We start from the raw sequence: 18,223 nt of genomic DNA, 5'->3' as shown, positions 1-18,223 counted from the left end.
CAGGAATTGAACCGGGAACGGGGCACAGCACCGGGATTGAACCGGGAAAGGGGCGCAGCACCGGGATTGAACCGGGATTGAACTGGATTGAACGGGGATTGAACAGGAATTGAACCGGGAACGGGGCACAGCACCGGGATTGAACCGGGAACGGGGCACAGCACCGGGATTGAACCGGGATTGAACTGGATTGAACGGGGATTGAACAGGAATTGAACCGGGAACGGGGCACAGCACCGGGATTGTATCGGGATTGAACAGGGAACGGGGCACAGCACCGGGACTGCACCAGGCACTGGGACTGAACTGGACACCAGGATTGTACCGGGAGCAGGGCACAGCACCGGGCACTGGACATGGGCACAGCACCGGACACGGGGCACTGCACGGGGACAGAGCATGGGGCATGGATTTGGGAATGGGGCATACCTGGAGTGGGGCGTGGCACCCAGCACGGGGCACTGCCCTGGGCACAGGTCACTGCGGTGTGGGACACTGCTCCGGGCACTGGCACCACACCGGTACCGGAGCCAGGCTGGGTGCCAGCCACCCCGGTGCCACCACAGGGCCACCTCCCCTCCCCTCCCACCTGTGTTCACCCCTTGCCATCACCCCCAGAGCGGGCACTCGCTGCCCTGCACGCTCCAGTGCCACTGGACGCCACACTCAGCGCAAGGGACAATTTTAATCCAACATAAAACTTCCCGAAGGTACGAACAGAGCCGGGCACTGGGCAGGAACACACAGTCCCCTTGGCTTTTAAGACATTTCCCATTTTAAAAACCCTCTTCCCACCCTGTCCACGCCACCAGTGTGCAGCCAAGCCCCCCCATGCCACTGTGCCAGTGGGCAGGGGGTGCCCGGTGTCTCCCCAAAACCCCGCTGCCTTTCCAAGACCTTCATACAGAGAGTGGAGGGAGAAGCAAAGGAAACACGGAGCAGCTCTGGTTGCTCGTTTTTGGGAGGGTTTAACAGCACCAGTTGAACGGGAAAAGCGGGATACGGAGCCTGGCACAAACCACACGTGCACAAAAGAATCCAACACGCAGCCCAAAAATCCACCAGGGGTACGGTGACACCTGATGGCAGCGGGGTTGGCAAACCAGGGATGTCCCCCTGTCACCACCACGGCGCGGGGGGAAGCCAGAACATGCATCAACAAATGGAAACGTTTATAGCCCAGAAAACGGTAGAAATAGGGGAGAAATGCTGGGTTGAGCTGTTGTTTGTTGGATAAGGAGCAACGAGGGGGGAAAGAAAGGGGTGAAATTCTCAAATTGTAAGTGAAGCAGCACAAATGCTCACTGGGTTGGGACAATTTAAAAAAAAAAAAAGGTAAATTGGGATTTTGTAGGTGTCTGACCAACCAACACCAAGAGCAAAAACTGACCCTAAAAATCCCATTAATATTCCCATCTGGGGAATGTCTCAGTTTTCCCGACCTGGAAGGGTCAATGGAGCCAGGTGGCTATAAAATCTCCAAATAAAATAATTAAACCCTTTTTATATCTCCTATAAGCTTATAAAATGATCCATATGCTCATCATCTGATGATCCATATGCAAAGAATATCCCCCCCTCTGCAGCCCAGCCTGGAGCACCAGCATTTCGGGGATGTCACTGTGGATTTGGGGCTTTGTTTTCATTTTAAATATTAGAGTTATGGGGTTCTTAGGAGATCTGGGGTGTTTCCAGCTAGAATTGAAGTTTAAAAGTAGGGAAAAGCGAGTGGGTTAGAAAACAGTGGGCTGGGAGCTGGGAGACGCACGGGAAAGGCTGGGACTCCCAGAGCTGGGTTGGCCCCTGCGACAGTCCTGCACTGCCCGTTTAGCTTATAAAAAGTAATAAATTAATTAAGGAATATTTGCATCGAGTCCTTTCTGTACACAGAGGTTGGGGCCCAGCCGGGGAAACGCCGCTGCCGGAAAAGCTCCTGCGTCTCTATAAAAATATGAGCATCTTTCAGGGAGTACAAAAAGCCTTCCAGGGGGGCGAAATGCCGGGGCACAGCCGGCCCGGCCAGGGTCCAGAGTGGCGCCGGGGACATTTTTCTCATGGATTTGCCACACACAACGGGGAGCTGGGGAGGCACTGGGATGCTGCAGGGAGCCTGAACCATCCCTGGTGCCAGCGTGGGGCTCAGGCGTGCTTGGCCCCGCTCCACACGCCCCGGGGAGCCGGGAGATGAGCCCCCGTTGGCTCCTGGCCCTGTGCTGGCACCTGCCAGTGGCCGGGTGACCCCTGCCCGCAGTTCCGCTGCTGCTGGGAGCCACGGTCCCGGTGCTCACACCCATCCCACCATGGCAAGGAGATGCTGCTGTTGGGCTGCTCCGTGCTGCCGATGGGGTAGGAGCCCTGGCATTCCCACTCGGCCACCGCCGGCTCCTGCTCGTCGCTCTCCGAGCCCTGCACCGCGATCTGCGGCACCGTGCCGGGCTTCGGCTTCGGCGGCGGCGGCGGCTCCGCGCCGCCCTGGGCAGCCCCGCCCTGCCCTTCCTCGCTCTTGCCACCATCTTCGCTTCCTGCCGCCGTCTCCTGCTCGTCAAAACTCACTTCTTGAACCGCCTCTTGCTTCTTGAAGGAGTCCCTGCGCTCCGACAGGTTCAGGCGCCGCATCACCACCATCTCCTGGTCCCGGTCGTGGCGCTCTGCCAGCCGGGAGCTGCCGGGGTGGTACCCGTGCTCCCCGGGGTAGGGCAGCGCGTCCCCCTCCGCGATGGCCTCCCCATCCAGCGTGGACATCTCCAGCCCCAGCTTGCGGCCGCCGGCGGTTTTCTTCTCGGCCAGGATGGTGACGATCTTCTCGGCCGACTGGACGCGCTTGAGCAGGGGGGAGCGGGGGCAGTCGGCGCTGCGGGGCCGGGAGCTCTGCCGGACGATGGTGGGGGGGGACAGGGTCTTGCCCTGGAAGGAATGGGGGGTTTTGGGATACCCGTGGAGAGGAGATGGGGAGCGCTGCGGGGAAGGCGGGCGCTGGGCCGAGGAAGGGGTGCAGGCCAGGGGCGAGGGGGGGATGCTGCTGGTGGATTTGCGACGTCCCACTTTGTAGCGTGGCCCACCCAGTTTGGGGGCCAGCCCGTGCAGGGAGCTGGGGCGCACGTGGCCGGCGGGTGACGTTGGGGTGCTGGAGGAGGGAGAGGTGCTCTGAGGGGACACAGCATCTGCCGTACAAAGAGAAAAGGTCACTGTAGGGGTGGAGGGACGCGGCCTCCCCGAGGGACACGCAGCATCCCGCCCTGCCCCGAGCCAATATCCCCCCCTGGGGTACCTGAGGGCAGGTCAGGAGCGGGGCTGCGGCACGGTGTGGTGGGACCTGGGGACAGGCTGTGCGTGGGAGACTCCGGGAGGCTCTCGCTGGAGGACAGCGAGTGATGGAGACCGGAGGAGAAGCTGCGGCTGGTGTGCAGGACTGACGACTGCTTGGAGATCTTCTTGAAAAGGGATTTTCTCCTACTGGGGGGACAGGAATAACTTTGGCTTCTCCTTAAAGCTGTTAGTCTCAAGTCTGCTGACCTTGTGGCAGCAGGACCAGATCCCACTGGACACCCCAATATGGCAGATCCAGAGCATTCCCCCAGTACCCACGCACTGGGACAAATGCCATTTTATCCCAGGTTTTATCTACCTGTCTTGGCCATCCCTTTTCCTGCTCTTTTTACTCCTCCGTGCCATCCTTGTCTTGGAGCTGTTTTTCCTTGCAGGACCGATTTTAATGGAGGTGTTTTCCAGGGCAGTGGTCCGCAGGGCCACTTTATTCCCACTCTGGGGGATGGAAAACAAATTCTTGCAACACCAGATCTGAGCCAGCTCCTGCCTCAGCTGCCTGCAAAGGCAATGATGAATTGATGTCCTGGGAGAGCAGAGTGGCTCTGGTCACTCACCTTCAGCAGCAGCTCCACAACGTCCCGATGGACCAAACCCAGCACGGACTCTCCGTTCACGTGTGTGATGAGATCTCCTGCCCTCAGCCCGGCCTCCTGAGCGGGGCTCCCCTCCTCCACGCTCTGCAACCCAAACAGAGCAGTTTTACTGGGATTCCAGCTTCCTCCTGGGGTTTTCCCACCGGGAAAGGCATCACCAGACCCCAGAGCACATACCCAGACCATGTGGTGGACGGTGTAGACGTCGCTGTCGCCCATGTAGACGCGGATGGCTCGCAGGGTGAAGCCGTACTTCTTCCCCGAGCTGTGGATGATGATGGGTGGCCGCAGGCTGGCGATGGCCAGAGAGGAGTCTCGGCTCGGGGAGGAGTCCCGGGAAGAGGGGTTGGACGAGAGGGAGTGAGGGGAGATGGGGCTCATCAGGGCACTGCCCCCAAAGTCATCTGCAAGCAGAAGGAGCCACCTCAGTCTGGCAAAACCACGTGAGAGTGGCCATCCAGCTGGGTAAATCACCCAGCACACAGACCTGAGGTGATGATGAGGGACAGGGCTGAGACGGAGGCAGATTTGGGCACACGGCTGCCCAGGGAGGCTCTCTGCCTGTCTGGCAGATCCTTCTGGGTGCTCAGCCGACGGCCCCCGCTCGGCTCCAGGCTCCGGGGAGTCGAGTTCTTGGTGCCGGTGCTGTTGCTCCGCAGGCGGATGCGGTTCAGACTGACCAGATCAGCTGCACAGAGGGGAGGAGGGAGAGTTTGGGGATGTGGAGAAGCCACCCCGTGCCATGCAGGACCCTGGTTGTCCCCTGAGATCCCCACACTGTGCCCGCAGCCTACGCACCGGATAACCCCGACTGCTTCACCGCACTGCCAGTCCCCGCGTCCGAGTCTCCCACCACAAACTTGGGTCTCTCTGGCTTGGACGCCACACAAGGGCTCTCATCCTCCGAGGAGAAGGCAAACTTGGGCATGGTGTCCAGGCTGAGGGTGCTGGGCAGCGCCGTGGGGCTGCGGCTCCGCTCGTGCCGGGAGGTGTATGGCGTGGAGCTGCCGGATGTCCAGGAGCGGAGGCTGCGTGGGAAGAGCAGCAGGGCTCAGGACAAGCCAAGGTGGGCAAGGCAGATGGCACTGAGCCACTGCAGCATCCCCAGGACACGTCCCCCTGACCCCTCAGAAATAACACAAACCCTTCAGTGCCATCACAAACCCGTGGTGTCAGCACAAGCCCTTGGTGCCAGCACAAACCCTCAGTGTTGGTACAAACTCTTAGACCTGACACAAACCCTCAGTGTTGGCCCAAACCCTTGGTGCTGGCACAAGCCCTGGGCACCGGCAGGAGCCCACACCAGCAGTGCAGCCCCCCTGCCCACGCACCGGGGCTCGGCGCCCGCTGGCCGGCTCCTGTCCTCATCCCCCGAGTGCCGGTCCTCTTTGTCATCGCAGTGACTCCGGTCAGAGGAGGACAGGCTCAGGGTGGAGTTGACCGCCAGGAATTCTGAGCTGCTGTACACCTGAGAAGGAGAGGAGCCATCAGCAAGGAGCAGAAATTTGGGAGTTTGGGTGCTGTGATGTCAGCCAAGACAGCGATGCTCGGCACAGCCACGCTGTTTGTGGTGCCAAAGCATTTTGGGTGCTGCAGGAGGGGCTGGAGCACCTTGCTGAAGCGGTGGGAGCAGGAGGAGAACTGCCCAATCTCCACCGATGATTCCTCGTCGTTGGTTTCCTCATCCTCCGAGTCCAGGTGACGATACCTCTCGGAGCGAGCTGAAAGCAAGAGCCAGAGGGGAAGGGATGTCACCCTGCCTGCAGCACCCCCACATCCTGCCTGCAGCAGGGCCCCAAAGGGTGACAGCCCAGCCCCAAATCCCAGGGGAGTTTTGGGGGAAGCAGGTAAGGGCGAGCAGCCTGGAAAGAGGATTGTATCTGTTTTGTGACTTGGGTTGTAAAGCCACCAGCTTCACCCAGGAGATTTTCATCCTCCGTGGGAGCATCCAAAGTGCAGCTGGGATAATGGATTGGCAGAGGTGGAAGGGGGATGGATTTGGCCTCACTGTCAAAGTAGCTGGTGTCATCCTCCGACTCCAGCTGGGGGATGAACTCAGCCTTCTGCCGCAGCAGCCCGTTCCAGTCCAGATGGAGGAAGAAGGAATGGTGCTTCACCTCATGTGCACCTCCTGCCAGGCAGAGAAACCCTTGTCAGGGACATGGGGCAGGATCCAGGGTGCTCCCACGGCCACCCCAACCAGCAGTGTCTCCTCCACACAGAGCAAACAGCTTAAAAAAGATAGACAGGAGCCCTGTGCAGCCTTCCTGGGGGGAACCCTGAGCAGCAGACCTCCTCCAAGCACCCTCAGCATGGTAGGACATGCTGAGGGTGCTTGGACTCAAAGCCACACAAATTTGATGGGAATCAAGGTGCCAGGTCAGCCCCTGAGGGGGCTGCCGTGCGTACCAGTGCCCAGGCGCTCAAGGGGACACTGCCTCAGCAACCGTGTGATCAGGTCCTGGGCATCTGCAGGGAGAGCCTCGTCCCCTTCTGGCCACATAATTTCATCTGCAAGGAAAAAGGAAAAGGGGGTTGAGGTGGCTGAAAGGGTTTGGACACTTCTGGGCAACTGAAAAGTCTCCCAGGAGCTACAGCAGGGGAAGGGCCCTCCCAAAGTGGGAAGTGAAAGCTTGAGGAGCCTCCTCACTGTTCAGCAAGGGTGACAGGAAGGAATGGAGCTTCCCACGTGTTAAAGGATGAGCCTTGGCTGCTGGGAGCACAAACTTGTCCCTGGCACTCACCACTGATGACCTGCCCGAAGAGCTCCTCGGGGGTGTCTCCAAAGAAGGGGACGCAGCCCACCAGGAACTCGTAGAGGATGATGCCCATGGCCCACCAGTCCACGGGCTTCCCATAGCCCTGGATGAGGATGACTTCGGGGGCAATGTACTCCGGAGTGCCACACACCTGTGTGGGAAGCAGGGGCTGACACCTCTGCAGTGACCTTTGCAACAAACCCCGAGGTGATCTGGGACCCCAGGGATGGCAGGTCAGCCACGTGGAGCAGGACCTCATACCTGCTTGTCCATGAACTCCCGCGTGTCCTTCTCCATGTGCCCTTCGTAGAGGTTCGTGGTCATGTTCATCAGGCCAATCTTTGACAGACCAAAGTCTGTCAGCTTTATGTGGCCCATGGAGGTGATGAGCAAACTGCAGGAGAAGACAGACACCCCACAATGCTGCTGTTTGCTTCTGGGGAGACCTGAGATGGACCAGCCGCACCCCAGGGCCTCTGGTCCTGATGCAACAGCACAGAACCAGTCTCTGGGGAACAAAACCCCTTCTGCCCTTCCCTCTTGGCTTTCCCTTCCCCATTTAAAGCCCCACCCTTGCTCAGACCTGACCCACACACTCACTTGTCAGGTTTGAGGTCCCGGTGGACGATGCCGTAGTTGTGGAGATACTCCAGGGCAAGAACGGTCTCAGCAAAGTACATCTTGGCCATGTCCACGGGCAGGGGGCCCATGTTCTTCAGCAACGTGGCACAGTCCCCCCCTGTGGGAACACGGGGGGCTCAGGGAAGGCAGCGAGGTCAGCAGGACCAGCAGGCTCCCAGCCAGCCCCTCTCAGCAGCTGATCCCCAGGGACGGGGCACAAACGCTCCCCTAGGTGACCACGGCCACCACCTTCATCAAGGAGATCAGGATCACAAAATCATCTCCCTGTGCTTCCCTCTGCTCCCTGGAGCAAAGCAGGGCAGGAGATGTCCAGGTGGTGTCCTTGATGCTCAGGCTTTGATATCCTCCCCTCCTCCCTGCACCACCCAGCCCCAAGCCTGCTCTCACCTTCCACGTACTCCATGACCATGCAGAGGTGCCGCTTGGTCTCGAAGGAGCAGAACATGCTGACCACAAAGGGGTTCTCAGCAAAGGTGAGGATGTCTCTCTCCACGAACACCTGCTGGATCTGGTTCCTCAGGATAAGGTTCTGCTTGTTGATTTTCTTCAGGGCGAAGCGCTGCCGCGTCTCCCTGTGCCTCACCAGGTACACGGCCCTGGGGGAATGGCTGGACCTCAACACGAATCCTTCAGCCACCAGCACTGACCACCCCACAGCACGGGGCATGGACAAAGAAGGGCTTTGGAGTCATTTATGGAGGGAGACAACTGATAGGAACTCCCCAACTCACCCGTAAGCCCCATTGCTGATCAGCTTGATGGTCTCAAAGTCCCCCTCACAGGGCTTCCTCCGTGGAACAGGGATTGAAGGCTGGCTCTGAGGAACACACAGGTTTTTAATGTAGGCAGGAATTCACCCAGCACCATCATGTACCACCTCCAAAAGCTTCTTTCTGCCAGAGCCCACTCCAGTCACAAACCCCAAAGCAGAAGACTGAATGCTCAGCAGATCAAGAGCCCACTCTGAGCTCTGTCCACTCAAGAAGCCAAATCAGGGACTGTGAGATCTTCCCCTTGAATACATCAATCACCCCAAAATGAACAGCTGCCAGTCTAAGCTGCTAGGAGCTTTGGTGAGGGGTGAGGCAGGAGGAAGCTGGAGGCAGCAGGTGGGACATGCAGGTGGGACCACACTCACCTCACAGGTGTCATCGTTCTCCGGGGTGATGGTGTTCCCGCTGTCAAAGTGGTCCAGCTGCCCCATTTCTGCAGATGACAGGGATGGTTCTCACTTTCCTCATGCTCAACACCCACCAAAATCACCCCCTGCTCAACCACTCTCCCCCTAAACTCAGAGACCCTGTGGGGATTTGGCCACATGCTTTGCTCGAGCTATAGTATGGAGAAATTCAGGTCATGACATTAAGAGGTTCAACACGAGGTTAAACATTTATATAATTCTCCTTTTTTTTTGATAGTCATTCCTGCGTTCTCCAGGGATTATGATTCCCCCCCAGGGCCATGGATTAAGTGTTTTTGAGCTTAATCTGCTTTGCTGAACGTGTTGGAAGCAATAATAAGGGACATGGGGCCGGCCAGAAGGACTTGGCTATCGTCCTGGTCCTGCTGTGACCTCCCTGCCATGACACCAGCTCAGCCCTGCAGGGCTCCCTGACACCTCCCAGTGCTCAGTTGTGATCACCAGTGGCCAAACTGGGAGTCCACATCCTGCTGCAGACCTCAGAGCCCCCAGCCCAAGTGGTTCCCTACCCTCTAGTGGGTCCTTGACAAGCCCCAGTTGGCTGATGATGTATCGGGGAATATCAGTCTTTATTCCCTGTCCAACTTTGGCATGTCCTTCTGCAGCTTCCAGGAGATGGTAAAACTCCTCTGGGTCGAACTCCTGGATGGGGAAAACCAAGCACAGTTGAGGAGAGAGATTTTGCAAAGTTAAACTTTTCCTCCAAGCCTTGCAGGTGACACCTGTAACCGGGGACAGGCCCCAGATGCATCGTTCTCTCATCATTCGCCAGGTCAAGGGTGATGGGAAAAAAAATGTAGCTCTGTGAGCTGGCCTTGGAAGGAAAACTAAGGGAGATGAAAATTTCACCAGGAACCACAGCACAAGGTCACTGCTTTAGAAATTCAGCAAATCAACCAAAAAACCCCCTGAAAACCACAGAGTCACAGAATGGTTTGGGCAGGAAGGGAACTTAAAGATCAGGGACTCCTTCCACCATCTCAGGTTGCTCCAAGCCCCGTCCAGCCTGGCCTTGGACACTTCCAGGGATCCAGGGGCATCCTGGAGGCTTTGCCTCCTCTCTGGGCTGGCACAGACCATGAAAGACAAGAGAGGAGCTTCCATGTCTTACCAGGCACTCCAGAAGTCGGGCAGGCCGGGAGATGATGATCAGCAGCTTCCTCACCAGCTGATCAATGAACTTCACTTCCTCGCTCTCAGAACGCTCCTGAGCCTGTTGGGAACAGAAGCCAGGTGTCTCTTGGTGGCCTCAGGAGGTGGCACCAGGCAGGGAACTGCCCCGTACTCACATCTCGGAGCATCTTCTCCAGTTTCTCCTGCAGCTCCATGAAGTAGCGGGAGGTGATGAGAGCTCCCTGGGACTTGGCCAGGCAGTCTCGGGCCAGCTCGATGATCTGGTGGTGGATGAAGCCCAGCACCCCATCAGCCAGGGGCAGGGTGCTGCTCGGGGAGAAGTTTGTGATGGTGTCCTGCAGGCGCTCCTCCATCTGGGCTGTGGCCTGCAAGGCAGAGTGGATGGTGATGGCCAGGAACGTCCCCATGCCATGGGTTTGGCCAGCCAGGATCTCACCCTACCACCTCCTGCTCTGGGTCTTATCAGTCAGGATCTCACCCTACCACATCCTGCAGTTGATTTGACCAGCCAGGATCTCATCCTACCTCCTGGACTGTGTTTGGCTAGCCAGGATCTCAACCCCCAACCTCATGCACTGGATTTTATCAGTCAGGATCTCACCCTACCACCTCCTGTACTGGATTTTATCAGTCAGGATCTCATCCTACCACCTCCTGCAGTTGATTTGACCAGCCAGAATCTCATCCTACCTCCTGGACTGTGTTTGGCTAGCCAGGATCTCACTCTGCCACCTCCTGCACTGGATTTTATCAGTCAGGATCTCACCCTACCACCTCTTTCATTTGATTTGGCCATCCAGAATCTCATCCTACCTCCTGCACTGGGTCTGGCCATCCAGACTCTCACCCCACCACCTCCTGCAGCTGAAATATCCACATACACATCAAGGCCCCACCTGGGAACCAGCTTCCAACAGACTGCAAAAGCTCCACCAAAGTCTCCAGAGACCTCTGCCTGCTTGTGAGACGGGGCACTGGTGTGGATAACAAACCCCAGGTTTGTTGTGTCCCCAGTGTCCCCAACACCCCCCGTGACCTACCCACACATACCATCCTCCCACAGGGAGGAGAAGGTGCTGCCAGGATGCCGTGGAGGCACCAACACGCTCATGCCCCAAGTCCTGGCCCAAGTTACCTTGGGGAACCTCTCCTTGTAGACGTGGTTCATCATCACCACCTCATTGTCGAACGTTCCGCTCGTCCGTCCGGGGCTGCAGAGGGAGGAGAAGGGCGGCGTTAGGAGGCTCCAGGCCTCCACATCTGTGCAAACAGCCACCACCCTGGAGAGCAATGTGGTCCCTCCTCCTAACTCCTGGTTCCAAGGGGTGAAAACTCATCCAAGCAGAGCCACCAGCCTTGGGCCAGCACTCCCAGCATATCTCAGCCACTGGAGGTCCCTGGGATGTGGTCTAGGGAAGCTTAACCCAGGACCCCAAACACAACTCACTTGGAAATCCAGAACTGAGAGGTTTTGGATGTTCCATCATCCCCTCAGCTTTGAAGAATGAGCTCATCTTTCCCTTCCTCTGGATCCCACAATTTCTTGCCATTGTTGCCATTTTTGCAGCTCACCAGCACACAAAAAACCCGACCAAACCTCCTGGTGGACGCATCAACCTTCAATAAACATGGTTTTCCTCCTTCCCTCACCCAACACTGCCCCTCCCAGGGCTCTGCCTGGTGATCCCGTTATGCAAAACAAGTCACAGGAGCAGCCAGCACTCATTAACCAGTATAAAATAATAGACATTGTGATTAAAACCAGCCCTAGCCCTGCCCCAGCCTGTGCTGTGCCAGCTGCAGAACTGGCATCTCCTGGGTGAAAAATCTCACCACCTACAAACACCAGCCAGATAATTAATCTGGTTTTAATGAAATTTCGGCCGGCAACATGCAGGGCTGTGGCTCTGCCTCTGTTAGCAAAGAGGGTCTGGAGATTTTTCAGAGGGAAAAGAGGATTTAACAAAAACATCCCCTGCAAAAAGCAGAAGCCCCTGGTGCTGGGCAGTGTGGGGGGCTCACTGCACAGGGTGTGGTGTTGGAGCAGCAAGGTGGAGCTCAGCAGGTACAGCTGAGGGTCAGCTCACACAATGCTGTGGCCACTGGCTCAATGCCTTCTCCAAATTTTCCTCTCTCCAGCCCACAAATGCCCAGTCACCTGCACTCCTTGTGGGTTTTTTTTGGTAGAGGCAAAGGCCAGTCCCAGCAAGGAAAAGTGATATTTTCTGAGGCAAGCCCAGAAATGGGATTTTTATTTTTTAACATCAGGTAAGTCATAGAAGGATGGCCACTGCTTGGGCTTCTGCTTCGTGATCCCTTCCTCGCCACCAAAATCATTCAGACAACTGAGCAGGAGGCTGCAAAGCAGCTACTGTGGAACAAATCCCAGTTTCTCCAGCTCCAGCTCGAGGAGACAGGTATTGCCTGCTGCCAGGAGAGCAATGCCACATCCCAGCAGCTGAGAAGATGCTGAGAACCAGACCATGGGGAATCACGGAACACTTTGGGACACCTTCCTCCAGGCCAGCTCACTCAGAGCCCCATCCAACCTGACCTTGAATATTTCCAGGGATGAGGCACCTACAACCTCAAGCCAAAGTTCCTCCACTTCCCTGCAAGGGGAAAACCCACATCAGGGTTTGGGATACGGGAGAAGTAAATCCTGTGAGAGGTAGGGGTCTCCAAGAAACCCCTGTCCCATGTTCTTCAAGGTCTAGAACAGGATCCTCCTCACCATGGAGGACATGAAAAAGGTCTCCACTCCCTGGGTAAATTACCAGGTCTTTATAGAATATCAGGGTGTACTTTTAATCCCAACTGGAAACTACCTAATACAAAATAAACTAATTTCTCCTAAAAAGCCCACAAGGAGATTCCCTCTAGAAATTGGAAATATTTGACTCCAGCCAAATTTTGGCCCAAGAGCATTTCCTACTTTCCTAAGGAAACAGGGATTAAACCAAAAATACCCAGGGAACAAAAAAAGACCCAGGGTATAGTTAAACTGTATCTAGAACAGCTATATGATACTGGCATCCTGTACAGACATGAATCTAACCAGGTAATTTCATACAAAGGTTAGAGCAGGACCAGGACACCCCAGGAACAGCTGGTGACAGGGCAGAGGGTGCCCTGGATGTGCCAGCATTTGTTTTAAGTTGGAAATGGGGGTGTGTGTTCTATTTCCACCTGTCAGAGCTGGGCAGTTCTCCTCTGTTCACTGGGCAGTTTTTTCTTTATCTCTCCCACAGCCAACCCTCCCTCCAGGAGATCTCTGCTGTCCATGGCCACTGAGTGTCCCTGCAGGGCTGATCAAATTCCACCATCCCATGGGAGATGCTCTGCCCAGGGGAGGAGCCAAGCATTCCTACCTGGATCCAATCTGCCCTGGGAACAGCCCAGCAGCCTTTGCCCACTGCATTCCCAGAGGAGCAGCTTTCTGCTGCCCTGCATTCCCAGAGGGAGAGCAGGCCCATCTCCAGCAGCCCTGGAGCTGCAGAGGAAAACTCCCCCCTTGTGCAGGATCCCTGCTCCAGCAGAGCCACAGCTGGCACTGCAGGAGGGCTGAGCCCCCCTGGGATGGGACTGTGCCACCACCCTGAGCCCCCCTGGGATGGGACTGTGCCACCACCCTGAGCCCCCCTGGGATGGGACTGTGCCACCACCCTGAGCCCCCCTGGGATGGGACTGTGCCACCACCCTGAGCCCCCTGGGATGGGACTGTGCCACCACCCTGAGCCCCCCTGGCATGGGACTGTGCCACCACCCTGAGCCCCCCTGGGATGGGACTGTGCCACCACCCTGACACACAGGGGGTCTGCTCTATTCTGACTCTAGCAGTGGTTTGGTTTTTTGTTTTGTTTGTTTGTACTATTGCATTTGTATTTTTAATTTTCCTAGTAAATAACTGTTATTTCTATTCCCATATCTTTGCCTGAGAGCTGGCATGGGATGGGACTGCTGCCACCACCCTGACCCACAGGGGCTCAGCTCCTATTCTGACTCTGTCAGTGGTTTGTTTTCTTTTTTGCACTATTGCATTTGTAGTTTTAATTTTCCTAGTAAAGACCTGTTACTCCTATTCCCATCTTCCCTACCTTTGCCTGAGAGCCCATAAATTTCAAAATGATAATAACTCAGAGGGAGGGGGTTTACATTTCCCATTTCAGGGGAGCCTCCTGACACCTGGCTTTCCAAACCAAGCCAGCCTTGTCCTGGGAGCTGCCTCCCACCTGAGGCTGCGGGATCGTGGGCGCAGGCAGGGCGAGTGCCTGCCCTCCTCGTCCGTGACGCTCTCGGTGCTGCGGAAATGCTTCGAAAGGAAATGCAGCTCGTCGGGGGTGGGCTGGTACGGCAGCTGGTGCAGGCGCTCCTGGGAGGATGAAGATGACTGGGGAGAGAGAGAGAGAGGGATGAAGGAGATCAGTGATGGGCTGTGCTTCCCGGCAGTGAGCGAGGGAGATCAGTGATGGGCTGTGCTTCCCGGCAGTGAGCGAGCCCGTGAGGGAAATATCCTGGCTGGAAGCACTGACAGGCAGCGTGGGGTGGGCTTGGGAGTGTGAAATGTGGACAGGGGCAGGCTGGGGAGGTCTGCACTGCTCACTGCCAGCCCAAAATCCACCATTCTCCTACTCAAAGCTCCACTGAGCTCCCCTGAGCCCCATCCCTTGTAACTCCAGCATCCCAGGCAGCTCAGTCCTGTCACACCCAGGGATGCTGTAACTCCCAGGAACACTAGGACACAGAAACTCCCAGGGATGCTGTAATGCCCAGGGATGCCATAACTTCCAGGGTGCTCTAACTCCCAGGGATGCTCTGATGCCCAGGAATGCTGTAACTCCCAGGAACACTGTAACCCTAGGACACAGTAACTCCCAGGGATGCTGTATCCCCCAAGGATGCTCTAATGCCCAGGGATGCTGTAACTCCCACAGATGCTCTAATGCCCAGGGATTCTGTAACCCCAGGAACACTGTAACCTTTGGACACAGTAACTCCCAGGGATACTGTAACTCCCAGGGATGCTCTGATGCCCAGGGACACTGTGACCCTAGAACACAGTATCTCCCAGGAATGCTGTAACTCCCAGGGATGAAGTTAACCCAGAGATGCTCTAATGGGGACACTGTAACCCCCAGGGGTGCTGCAAGCCCACAGCCAAGCCTTATGATTTTTTAAAAGCTCATTTAGGAAGCATCTAAAGCACATGGTTCTTTAGAACCCAGCACCATGGAGCTTGGGAGGTGTTTCACCAAAAATCAGAGGGGTTTAGGATCTTATCAGCTGCTACCCTGAGAAAGCAAACGTTACCGAGACCGTGGAGCTGGGGGTGTTGGTCCCATAGCCAGAGGAGGGTAACGAAGCCAGTGACCACCTTCTGCCATCAGCCCTGCCAGTGCAAGCACAACAATCACACATGGGGAAAAACCCAACATCTAAATGCAAATCAACAGCATCAGAGCCAAAAGATGGGAGCAGGACACAGGTGTGGCTTTAGGATAAAGCCCTGAAATCTCTTTTCAGAATGGACTGAGAGGGGGTGGAATAAGGGGTTTGCAGGTGAGGGGGTGGTGCAGGGACAGTGGCAGGCAGCAGGGTCACTGCAAAGGGACAGAGCTGGGGCTCCACTGAATGCATTTCACACAGGGCAAAAAAAAAAAAAAAAAAGCCTGCAAGAGTCTGATTTTTAATTAGAGCAAAATTCAGCCTGCTGGGAGTTTTCTTGGTGAGAAACTGGGATTCCCAAAGACTCATCCTGAGACAGCAGGCGCCGGGGAGCAGAGCCTGGCCATAAACAGGAAGGGAAGTGCTCGTAGGCAGGCGAATGCTTCCTCTTGGAGATGTTTCCAAGGGATGGGGACACATCCAGGTCAAGACAAGGCCCTTCACCTCCCACTGCCATTTCCCTGCTGGGGTCAAGGACAGCAGGAGCTGGCAGGGAGCCACATCCAGCTCCAGCACTCGCAAACTCCTGACCCCACAGCCTGGCTGTTCCCTCTGTTACAGTGTGCAAACCAGCAGAGCCTCGGGCTTGTTTCCACGTGACAATCGATGGGTTAAAATCAGCCATCCACCCTCCATGGGTGCAATTAATTAATTAGTTAAACAGGGCGTGGGCTGGGGAGGGGATGCAGCAGGAGCTGCCTCTGTGGGGACCTGGATGAGAGATCCCTGGACATCTTCTGAGAATCCATCAGGAGTCTGAGATGGGGCTGAACACCACGCCAGGGGTGGTGTGATGGGAGCAGAGATATTTCTGCTCCCAGAGGTGCAGGGAGCTCAGTCCTGGAGCAAAATTCCCCACACAGGGATGCAAATAAAGAATCACAGAGTCCCAGATGGGCTTGCACTGGAAAGGACCTCAAAGACCCAACCCCACTCCCTGCCATGTGCAGAGACACCTTCCACTTGATCAGATTGCTCCAAGCCCTGTCCAGCTTGGCCTTGAACACTTAGAAAAGAAGGTTCCTGATGATGTGGAGCAGACACCTCCCCAAATTACAGCCCATTCCCATCCCTGGTACTTGCCTGTCAGTCCGAGGAGCATGGCTGGGGTGGCAGGAGGAACCAGTCATGGCACAGGAAACAGCACCAGGCCAGAAAGCAGGCAGAAGAAAAGCAAAAATAAAAGCAAAAGAAGCCACTTGAGATCAACAGAACAGTTCCCTGGAGGGGGAATGATCTTTACTAGTGAGTATTTACTGCTCTGGGACTGGGGCTGGCAGCTCACCTGCGAGCAAAGGGGAAGTTGATGGAGGTGCTGGCAGAGAAGTTCCGTGGGCTGTCCAAGGGACTGCTCCCAGCTGCAGGGACAAAGGGGGAAAACTCATCCCAAAACCCACCCCAGCACAATGCCCAGAGTGCTTCAGGCTGCTCCTTCAGGGGAAAGTGTTTAAGGCACTTCCCAACCTACTTCCCCCTGGAGAGGGCACCTGGAGCCAGTCCAGGCTGCTAACAAGGTGCTGAAGCCTTGGGTATAAATATTTGGGTAGTTTGAGGAGATGCTGAAGCACCCAGTGGGATAATCCCTTACCTGTTGGCACAGAGAGAGGGGACAGAGGCCTTGAGAGGGTTGGAGAGGGGGTGCCCACCACTAAACTCTTCCTGTTGCTGCTTCGGCAACTGGGGAAGAAAGAGAGGAATACATTTAATTAATTAATTAATCCATGACAGCCAGAGCTGGATGGGCTCAGGCACATAAATAAATATCTGCTTGCACATGAATTCCTGTGCCAGGGAACAAGGCTGCTGTCAGCCCACTGATCACAGATCTCCTGCCACAGGGAAGATCCATGCCCAGGCTGCTGGAGATGGGCAGACAAGGCTATTTTTAACAAAGAACTGTCCCAACAAGGTCCCACTTCTGGTTTTGGCTGGCTGGGGAGGACAGAGGCAGGAGGCCTCTTGGGCAACAGCCCCAGGCAGGAATAGAAAAAGGGATGTAAAAGGAGGAAGCAGTGGAAATGCCAAGCAGCCACAACCTGACCCACTCCAGTGCATGGCAAATGCCCCCATTTCCTACAAATCCCCCTGCCCTTGGTGGTCTCCATGTCACAGCAGAGAGGACAGTCCCAACCCCCTGGGGCTGCAGTGTCACCAGGAATTTGTGGGAATTTTGCCCCAGGTGGGCTGTGCTGTGTCTGGCAGCAGGAGGGAGCCACGTGCACCAGCACCAGCTGAAAAGCAGCACCAGCACCCTGACACCCCAAAACTCCCCAGAAATCCCATCCTGGTCCCACAGCCCAGCGTCCCACAGAGCCTCTCTGCAAGGCCACATCCACAAGCACTGGGTCTTCACATCCCCATCTCCATTCCCACCCTCCCATCCTCACAAGAATTTTGGTTTTCCTTTCCTTTCAGCCCTGAGCCCAAGGCTGCCTTGCAAGAGTGGCTCAGCCTCAAAAATCCCCCCTGCTGCTCCCCACTCCTGTCACACCCCATTCCCAATTTCAACCCCATTCAAAGCACTATGGGCTCATTTAAGTTCTCCTTCACTCTGCCAAGAGGAAACTGCAAATATCCACGGCCCAGAGCAGAGGCTCAGGCACGAGGAGGAGCCTCCCCTTCCCCTATTTCCGCTTCCTCAGGCTGCAGACTCCTCAAAGACACCGAGTTTCCTCACTGGGCTGGGAACAGGAACCCACACAGATGCTGCTAATTAAAGGACAGCTTTCAACATCACCCCAGGGCCACAAACACCCACAGCACCCAGGGGGTGAGCTGGGAGAGAAGGGGTTCTCCACGGATCCCAAAAACAGAAGGGAGGGGCAGATGTGGCATCCAGGGTGTAAAGGACAGGGATTCACAACAGATACCTCCAGGTGGGTGTACAAGACACTGATGGAGAGCCAAGGTGTGGTCTGAGCTCCAGACGCATGGACAGAGCTCCAGACAGATGGACAGAGCTCCAGACACATGGACAGAGCTCCAGACACATGGACAGAGCTGCACACACATGGACAGAGCTCCAGATACATGGACAGAGCTCCAGACACATGGACAAAGCTCCAGATACCTGGACAGAGCTCCATACACATGGACAGAGCTCCAGATACATGGACAAAGCT

At 56.1% G+C, this 18,223-nt stretch overlaps 1 protein-coding gene across 5 annotated transcripts in view; it reads right to left on the bottom strand.

Annotated features, from left to right (window-relative positions):
- Positions 1 to 666: 666 nt before the first annotated feature.
- MAST3 (microtubule associated serine/threonine kinase 3) overlaps positions 667 to 18,223 on the bottom strand; it is a 28,696-nt gene continuing 11,139 nt past the window's right edge. For 2 of the 5 annotated variants that reach the window (XM_050986191.1, XM_030232261.2), the window contains 26 exons: positions 16,690 to 16,778; positions 16,387 to 16,459; positions 16,185 to 16,205; positions 14,967 to 15,045; positions 13,889 to 14,046; positions 10,792 to 10,867; positions 9,812 to 10,021; positions 9,634 to 9,735; positions 9,032 to 9,164; positions 8,460 to 8,527; positions 8,053 to 8,138; positions 7,709 to 7,917; positions 7,280 to 7,418; positions 6,941 to 7,073; positions 6,665 to 6,830; positions 6,330 to 6,431; positions 5,929 to 6,051; positions 5,532 to 5,641; positions 5,252 to 5,388; positions 4,719 to 4,948; positions 4,408 to 4,608; positions 4,098 to 4,324; positions 3,882 to 4,004; positions 3,626 to 3,762; positions 3,269 to 3,453; positions 667 to 3,161 (listed from right to left, as the gene is read on the bottom strand). In XM_050986191.1, coding sequence (XP_050842148.1) covers positions 2,140 to 3,161; positions 3,269 to 3,453; positions 3,626 to 3,762; positions 3,882 to 4,004; positions 4,098 to 4,324; positions 4,408 to 4,608; positions 4,719 to 4,948; positions 5,252 to 5,388; positions 5,532 to 5,641; positions 5,929 to 6,051; positions 6,330 to 6,431; positions 6,665 to 6,830; positions 6,941 to 7,073; positions 7,280 to 7,418; positions 7,709 to 7,917; positions 8,053 to 8,138; positions 8,460 to 8,527; positions 9,032 to 9,164; positions 9,634 to 9,735; positions 9,812 to 10,021; positions 10,792 to 10,867; positions 13,889 to 14,046; positions 14,967 to 15,045; positions 16,185 to 16,205; positions 16,387 to 16,459; positions 16,690 to 16,778 — 4,339 coding nt within the window. In that variant the 3' untranslated portion in view covers positions 667 to 2,139. The remainder of the gene's footprint in view (positions 3,162 to 3,268; positions 3,454 to 3,625; positions 3,763 to 3,881; positions 4,005 to 4,097; positions 4,325 to 4,407; positions 4,609 to 4,718; positions 4,949 to 5,251; positions 5,389 to 5,531; positions 5,642 to 5,928; positions 6,052 to 6,329; positions 6,432 to 6,664; positions 6,831 to 6,940; positions 7,074 to 7,279; positions 7,419 to 7,708; positions 7,918 to 8,052; positions 8,139 to 8,459; positions 8,528 to 9,031; positions 9,165 to 9,633; positions 9,736 to 9,811; positions 10,022 to 10,791; positions 10,868 to 13,888; positions 14,047 to 14,966; positions 15,046 to 16,184; positions 16,206 to 16,386; positions 16,460 to 16,689; positions 16,779 to 18,223) is intronic. The other 3 variants (XM_050986192.1, XM_030232262.2, XM_030232263.2) reach the window with 2 other exon arrangements.

The sequence above is a fragment of the Serinus canaria genome, chromosome 28, assembly GCF_022539315.1.
Source record: "Serinus canaria isolate serCan28SL12 chromosome 28, serCan2020, whole genome shotgun sequence".
Classification (NCBI taxonomy): Eukaryota; Metazoa; Chordata; class Aves; order Passeriformes; family Fringillidae; genus Serinus; species Serinus canaria.
The sequence above is the reverse complement of the archived record's forward strand: the minus strand, read 5'-3'. Positions and strand labels throughout refer to the sequence as shown.